The sequence below is a fragment of the Alternaria metachromatica genome, assembly GCF_023757995.1.
Source record: "Alternaria metachromatica strain BMP 0045 chromosome Unknown scaffold_39, whole genome shotgun sequence".
Lineage (NCBI taxonomy): Eukaryota > Fungi > Ascomycota > Dothideomycetes > Pleosporales > Pleosporaceae > Alternaria > Alternaria metachromatica.
The window spans coordinates 247,553-255,498 of record NW_026055530.1 but is presented as its reverse complement, the minus strand read 5'-3'; the positions used below and the strand labels follow the sequence as shown (position 1 = coordinate 255,498).

Sequence of the window (7,946 nt, the reverse complement as noted above, 5' to 3'; positions counted from 1 at the left end):
CACCACCTCCCCTTCTGTTACAATAAAGTTCCCTCGGCTTTAGGTGGTGTCGGGCTCGCGTTGTCAGGCAAGAAACCTCAAACATTCACGCAATACTTTCCATGGATCAGAACAGTGACCCGTGGACGGGTTCGCTCGTCCTGGAAGTTGACGAGATGCGCCACTCGCTTGCCAGGCGCGTAATCAGGGAGGGCTTTTCAGCTGAACATCGAATTTTGGTGATGCTGGCAGCTGTCCTGCCCCGCCTTTCTCCTCTTCCTCGCTCAACCGCAGGATCATCCTCGACTTTGGGGCTCGTGGCAGCGGCACCCTGTATCGCATCAGGAACGCATCGCTGTCGCGCGCCATCGTCACTCGCCCACGATGTACGGTGCCCCACCTCCGCTCCCTCCCCGGCCCCAGCAGCCGGTGTCTCCACCATCAGGCTGGACCGAACACATGTTCTACACAAATGGATCGCCCACACCCGCGTTTGAAGCGATGATGAAGCAGTTCTTTGCGAAGCTTGATCCCCGAGGAACTGGGTACATAACTCCGGAAGCCTTCTCGAGCTTCGCGGAAGTATCGCACTGCCCGGATCCTGACAACATTTGTAAGTACTCTGCTACGCGCGGGCGAACAGTTCACTGTACGCAGGTTGCGCAAGAACGACTGCTGACTCTCCCGTGTTTTGACGGTAGGGAAGAGAAGTCTTACCCATGGCGGCATGTTCGCGAAAGAAGACATGGCAGACTATGAGTTCAAAAACGTAATGGAAGGCTTCTTCTTCGATCACAAGGTCGTGACGCGCAATCCGGGCGCGCCGCAGCTACCATACGGCGGCATGCCTCTTCTCAGCTTGGCCGGATTCACAGATTGGATTGGATTCAGTTGCGCGGCGCATCCCGACGGCATCTTTGTGGTTCCTGGGTTGAACAACGCGTTGCGTGTGTACAACGTCTGGCCGGAGCGTGGGCCCTTGCCGCGATGGATCTTTCCTCCGAGTCGGCCAGTGGAGGTACAGCAGCGCATGGATCAGGCGACACAGCGTTGCAATATGAACGCGCAGCAGAAGCTCAGAGCGACGCAGGTAGAGGCTGAGATCAAGGCGCAGGGCCGACAGCATGCCATTGATCTGGTGAGCGATACTTATCGCGTCTATCGGTACTATTGAGATTGACGCGAGTGCGCGTGGTATGTTTCTTTCCTTCGCCCTTTCAGCTTCCTCCTCTTGCAATTCAATCCCTCCATGATACCATCGTATAGCAGATTAAATACATCCTTCCTCGTTGTACTTCAAGCCTTCGCATTCTTATCGAGTAGCCGCAAGCTCCGACGGCGGCACGTGGGGCGATGGAAGTTCCTGCGACCAAGTCGGTGCATTGTTGTATGACTTTGTATCCCGGTCGACTGCGTGATGCGCGACCGCAACTCCAGGTGGCTTCTCGTACTGCTGCGCTTCAGCTTCGGGTTGATAACTCATTCTGGTATTCAAGTCCTTCGTCTTGCGACGATTACGGTAGAATAAGAATGCCGCTGCTGTTACAAGTAACGCGCCCACCGCGACACCAGCACCGATACCAGCCTTGGCGCCAGTCGATAAGCCGCCGCTGCTATTTGCACCTGTTGCGGTAGCATCGGTGGGCCCTGTGGGTGTGGGTGTCGACGGGATCGATGGTACTGTACTAGCAGGGCTTGAGATCGGGGTCGTGGATGGTGCCGGCGTTGATGTTGGTGAAGACGATGACTCGCTGTTCAACGCTACGGTCGAAGACAAAGCGAATATCGATGCAGCTTGAGAAGAAGTGGCTGACGTAACGCCTATCGTCGCACCTCCGATATTACCGGCGCCCGCTTCTTCCATCGAAAGCACACACCCTGCGGGAAGAGACCAGTCATCGAATCGTCGGGACAGGTAGATTGGCGACCATGCTTCGGTTCCGTTCTGATTGATTACTATGCTGAAGCCTTCATTCTATGTTAGCGGAGCTGCGACGATAAGAGGGGCTGTGGTGGATCTCACTTTCTTCGTCCCCTGCTTCGATATCGCCTCGTTCATAGCATTGGATCACGAGTGTGTCCGCAAAGGTCGACCACCAGTCTACCACCACTGAGTCATCGACATTGAGGACCACATGGTGCTCCTCGCGCGGGTAGTTGAAGGCACCTGACATATTCAGTCGCTTTCGGCGAAGCGAGGTTGACGAAGAAGGGAGAAAGAGAAACTGAGGAGCAACACGGAACAATAGAAAGATTATTGTATACTGGTGCAGCAGCAGCGGCTTTGTAGAAGCCTGCGATCCGCCTATCTCTACCTCGCGTATATCTAGCTTTATTGCCAGCAAGTCTTTTGCAGCCTCGAACGATAGCGCGCGAATCCCGAGGCGAAGTGGCGTGAGGCTGAGAGCACAGTGTAGCGAAATGACCCCCATTCAGCATACTAACGAATGTACAAGGGAGTTTGTTTTCCGCGATAACGAATGGAGAGCAACGCCATGTTGAAGCCACAAGCAACCCGCATGCTATGTTCTGTCGTTGCCATTATGTGGAGTGGGTCCACGATGCAGCACGATGCGGAACATTGTGCCGCAGGCCTGGGCACGCTGGTAGAAGTTGGGGCGGTGTCGCTAATCATCAAGCTGGCAGACGACGCTGATCTAGGAATCTGGAGTTCGTCCCAATGTGAGTTTAGGTGAATTGGCGCAAGGGTCATTTTGAACGTTTGTTGTTGAGGGGAGCTCAAGATTGCTTCTGTGAGGCTGAGCGTAGCCGAAAACGCGGGTGGTGGCCACCTCACATGGGCTGCGCCATACACTTGGCATCATCGTCAATTGGCGAGTTTCGGAAGCACAGCGATCCAGACAAGGCTTCTGGGCTTCGCGGTCGAGCCTGGGTCTTTTCGAGAGAAATCTTGGGCATGCACATTGCGGGGGTTGGAAAGTCAGAGATGGTGGTCGGCCAGAGCTGCTGTGGCTCCGTGTGGGGTTCAGACACGTTTCTGAAGACTAGTGAGAGGCAGTCCCAGTCGAGCTCAACACACTTCCCGCTTCTGTTGTCTAGTTATAACCTTCAGAGATGTGCAAGCGAGGCAATCGAACAGACAACAACAGGGTAGTATTATACCACGGGACTGATCAAGACCCTGCGGACGCGAAGCAAAGCGCAATACTAGCAGTCGTTATACCTCAAGCGCACGTCTAGGAAAGCTGCACCGGTGCCTGCGGTAAAGCATAAGCCTGCGACATTGTAGCCTCGCTATACGGTCTCTCGTATGCATTGCTTCCATGAGGCGCGACCGCAACACCCGGAGGCTTATCGAACAGCTCGGCTTGAGATTGGTAGCCAAGACGTGCGTTGAGGTCTTTGAGCTTGCGGTGATTGCGGTAGAACAGGTATGCAGCCGCCGCGACAAGCAACGCGGAAACACCAATGCCGGCGCCGATGCCGGCCTTCGCTGCTGTGGACAAACCAGCACTGTCGCTTGAGCTTGTGGTGACGACTGGATTGGTAGGCGTCACGGTTGGCGGTGCTGTATCGCCTGTGTTGACGGGGTTCGATGCTGTGCTCGGGGCGGACGCGCTTGTCGTGGTTCGCTCGTACGTGACGGTCGACGCCGAAGCAAAGACCGATGCGGGCTGAGTCGCAACGGAGCTTATGGTGATTGAAGCAGCATAGATAGTCGTGGTTCCACCCTTCTCGTAGAATTTAATACCGCAACTGACAGGCTCGCTCCAATCTTTTACGTCCTGCTCTAGCATCGGCAGCGACAGATCTTGAGTGCCATTCTGCGGAATGTCGTACTCGTATACTAACATCTCGTCAGGTCAAACATCATCTTGAAGATATGTTGTGAGGGCCGCACTGTAACCTAGAGCTGGGTTGTTGTTGTTCTCATAGCACCACAACTGCAGTCGTTCGGCAAATGTTGACCACCACGACACTTCCACCTCGTCATTGACGTTGACGTAAAGTGGAGCGAGGGGATAGTAGAAGTCGCCGGACATGTTGGAGAGGTCTTTGCGTGGCTTGCTCGCTACGATGCAAGTTGTCAGGGTCTGAAGCTGAAGCAGGCAGGGTAAGCGGACAGCCGTCAGCAAGTCCAGGAAGGCATGCCTTTATACACAGGCGCAACAAGCCTATGTTCCATGTATCATAATTCAACTGTAGCCTGGTCAGAGTGTTGCGAATCACAATGCAACGTGGCGCAAAGCTGTGGTATCACACAGCGAAACGGTCCCCGATCGGCGCACGCTTGATGCCCAAGGATAACCTTTTCACTACGCGCAACGAATGAAATGATTGCCAGGCGCAATGACATTTTCATATAACCTGTGATACGACACGTCGTCAATAGCTGTGAGATGTGGGCTTCTCTATCGCAGTGTTGTCGATTGGCGCACAGCCTGGTGCGGGATAGAAAGTTGCGAGCCTTGCACGAAGTCCAGGAAAGTCCAAGCGTGGTCGCACGTCTTGGAAGCAAGCACACATGATGGCCACTGAGGTGCAGCGGTTCGATGAGTTGCGCTCGAAATATCTTGACGGTGAGATGTTTCGGGTCATCTGGGTCGGCAATGGGTGCACCAACACAGACAAGGCTGATGTCGGACCAGAAGGCTGAGCTACAGCAGAGGTACCGGTTACCTTGCATGCGCTGTACCGCTCGCCGATCACCTTTTTCTATTAACGCATCACGCGCGTGAGAGGTAACTGCGGCAGCTCAGACTAGCCTCAATCGACGTACGTTGAGCGTCCCGTTCTTCAGCTCGTCTGCAATCTCGCCATTCATTTGGCCATGTACAAAGCCCTCACCGACAACCTGCCACGCAGCTTGCGACACCATTTTTCGCAGGACAAGCGGGATGCTGCAACCGAACAGGATAGCCACGACATCGCCGGGTCTTGCGCGACAAGGTGCCATGCCCACGCAGCCTCGTTCGGTGACCATCAGCCGGCGCGCCTTCTTCCGCACAGTGTCGTGGAATCGTGAGAGGAATGTGTCGAGCTTGTCGTTCATTTGATGTACGGGATGCGACGGTGGCCGATGCAGTGTTGGAGGAGGTGAGGTAAACTTGGTAGGAATCTGTCGGACTATGTCTTCGAGCGACATGTTGCCGAACATCACATGACGGTTGCGCTCAAACCATGTTGCAAAGCTCCAGTCGACAGGATCGCCGTCAACACAGGCATGACAGAGGAAGATGAAGTCGCTGATGTAGTGCGATGGCGCCTGGAAGCAGAGGTATTTGTCTCGACGGTCGATAACCAAGGACCGCGCTATAGCTTCAAGCCACTCAGCAGGCTGCTTTGCGACTCGCGAAGCACTATGCTGGTATTCTTGCGACTGCATCAAGTCATGACCGGCCTCGCGGCAGACAAAGCTCTCGCATCGCAATTCGCGCTCGTCAAGCCCGCCGAGCCCGTGAATAGTGTCCAACACGACACCGTTGCAATGGAGTTCCTTCAAGTCCTCGGAAAATGAAACATCTGCTTCTTTCCTCAGTGTCTCTCCAGGAGCATCGTAGATTGCTTTCCAGCGTGTTGATCGTAGCGGTCTGAAGTTTCCAATGTGCTCACACGCACTTTGGCTTGCCATCAGCGGCACAGGCGAAGCGAAGTCGATTGTCGTCCTCCAGTCCGGAGCCCAGGTAGGCACAGGATCTTCGACACCGGGGTCGCTGACTGCGGCGTTAGGACAGAACAAATGCGCGAAGCAGACGATATCCAGGGACCGATGGACGGTCCAGAAAGAGCGAACGAGTCGTGCAAATTGGTGCGCAATACTGGTGGTATATTCGGCAGGTCCGATGAGCGCTCGGTCTTGTTCAGTGATCAAACCTAGCACGGAGTAAATGCGATCTCTACTGTCGGTGGCGGAGTGATTACCCAGGTACGCCATGATGGCGATCAGGTTGATGCCGATCGAGGCTGGCTTGGTGTGCCATTGATGAATGCGGCGGCGATTGAAGGCTCCATCAAAGAGCTTTCGCGGAACAAGCTCGTGCTCAAAGTCCTTGCTGATGGTGCTGCAAAGGAAGATGCTATAGATGGCGCTTTTGAATCTTCCGCGACTGATACTATCCACGCCACAGTAGAGTTTCGCCTCCTTTGGCAAGACAAACTCTTGTAACGTCCAGACCCTTGTCCACCACGGCCTGGCGAGAAGATTACTGACGGCGGCACACTTCTCGGTGAACTCTGGGTTCTCGAGTTTCTTGCGCATGGCAAGGTCGTCCCCATTGAACCCGATCTGCAAGGTGGACAGGTAGTGCATGAAGTCGATGGCATCGGTGCAGTCGCTACCGTCTTCTTTCTCCTCACCCAGCCAGACTATTGCTCGCCTGGCTCTTTTGTAGATGTCTGCCATGATGCGCACCTGTTTCTCGCGTTCGCTGGGATCATCCAAGTTGATGCACAGCGAGTCAATCCACCACCAGTCTGTGGTCTTGAAGTCGCTATGGCGGGTGACCATGTGAATGAATGGTACCAGGCTGTTTAGTATGGGTAGTCCTCCGGTCTTCAGATTAATCTTTGCACCTTTGTACTTGCGCTCGCCCCACACATAGCTGGCTGTGTAATAATGAGGGGCGCTGGCGATGGCGAACTTCTGCAGCTTGCCAACGAAGACGCCATCTTCTGGCTGCGAGAACCGGAGAAGACGAATAGAGCTCTCATCGACGGGTTCTGGGAAGACTGTGGTTCTGACTGGCGGTCGCGCGTCAAGTTCCATAGGTGTGCATGCTGCGAGATGGTAGGTGGGACGGTGGGACGGTGTGCATGGCCGCGGGAGTGGCTGGATTGACGCCCCGCTTAAGCTCGTTCTTGGCGGCTGACCCAAGCCCTTGCACCTCGAAAGCCGCGCAACGACATCGGAACAGCGGAATAGAGCAGTTTTTCGACCGAGAGAAGTACAGCTTCGACTGGGCATCTTTAAACTACATACCGCCGCTCTCACATGTCAAGTATCCTGGTCCACTCACCCGTTCTTTCAACGTCCTGCAGCGCACTCTTACTGGCAACCCAATTCTGTCCCTTAGTCCTATCATACCAGACCCTTAACACCCCATGTTCGGCCACCCAATCGAGACCATACATCTCCTGCATATACTCCACCTGGGCCATGATGCAGAGGTCCGCTAATGTGACGTTTGCGCCATCACCACTCAAACTTACGCTGTTGTTGCCAACCACGTCTCCTTGTATCCGAGCCTCCAACCGCGACAAGAGCATGTGAAACTTCCCATGCGCATGCTTTGCCGCACTCTCACTCATCTCATCCTCCGTCAAGCCCGACCAGGACAACGTGTTCGGATTTGAATGTACAAGCGCGACGTTGCTCCAAGTGATGGCATCGGAGAGCAGGCTCAAGATGTCTCTCGTCCGAGCCCGTTGTTGGATGGTTGCGCCCCTCACGTCCAGATACCCATTGTCCACGCTGAAGACTTCTTCGAAGTACTCCATGATCGCATTCGACTCGTATATCCAGAAGACCGTGCCATCGGCGTATGTAATGCGCAGTGCCGGCACCGAGGTTCCGGTAGGACGGGCCTCGAGGCCGGGGCGGGGGACGATGTCTGGCGTTGGCGTGTTTTTGTCAGGAAAGAGGGGGATGAGGTGGATGTTCTTCTCGTGAAGCATCGAAGAGGTAATGTTCTTTGCGCGGAGGTAATAGACGACCCGGCGAGGGAACAAGCCCGTCGGCCAGAGCCAGACGGTTGTTTCATGCTGGTTCTGCGACGACATGTTAAGTTGGGAAGGGTGAAGTTGTAGCGTGACCAGACTGATGCGCATGTCGCATCTTTGGTTTGGCGTCGTGATACGTATATATACGTCTCTACATGTACAGGCTCGCTTGAAGGAACGGAACCTTTTTGCATACTTCAAGAATCGCACCGGCGCGAGCTATGTCGGGTCCTGACTACAGTAATGTTTCCGAAGGTTGACCACCGCGACACATCATCCCGGAGACT

The 7,946-nt window shown here is 54.7% G+C and overlaps 4 protein-coding genes across 4 annotated transcripts; 1 reads left to right on the top strand and 3 right to left on the bottom strand.

Moving 5' to 3' along the window:
* Positions 1-706: 706 nt before the first annotated feature.
* On the top strand, positions 707-1,778 carry J4E83_010039 (uncharacterized protein; the record flags this gene model as incomplete). Its single annotated transcript, XM_049336922.1, has 2 exons — positions 707-1,117; positions 1,503-1,778. The coding sequence occupies 2 exons, from the start codon at positions 707-709 to the stop codon at positions 1,776-1,778; spliced, it is 687 nt and encodes a 228-aa protein (XP_049184046.1).
* Positions 1,779-3,176: 1,398 nt separating this feature from the next.
* On the bottom strand, positions 3,177-3,794 carry J4E83_010038 (uncharacterized protein; the record flags this gene model as incomplete). Its single annotated transcript, XM_049336921.1, has 2 exons — positions 3,177-3,764; positions 3,789-3,794. 2 exons carry the CDS (start codon positions 3,792-3,794, stop codon positions 3,177-3,179), a joined length of 594 nt encoding a protein of 197 aa, XP_049184045.1.
* Positions 3,795-4,696: 902 nt separating this feature from the next.
* J4E83_010037 (uncharacterized protein) lies at positions 4,697-6,706 on the bottom strand (the record flags this gene model as incomplete). Its single annotated transcript, XM_049336920.1, has 1 exon — positions 4,697-6,706. The coding sequence occupies one exon, from the start codon at positions 6,704-6,706 to the stop codon at positions 4,697-4,699; it is 2,010 nt and encodes a 669-aa protein (XP_049184044.1).
* Positions 6,707-6,927: 221 nt separating this feature from the next.
* On the bottom strand, positions 6,928-7,719 carry J4E83_010036 (uncharacterized protein; the record flags this gene model as incomplete). Its single annotated transcript, XM_049336919.1, has 1 exon — positions 6,928-7,719. One exon carries the CDS (start codon positions 7,717-7,719, stop codon positions 6,928-6,930), a length of 792 nt encoding a protein of 263 aa, XP_049184043.1.
* Between the last annotated feature and the right edge of the window lie 227 nt (positions 7,720-7,946).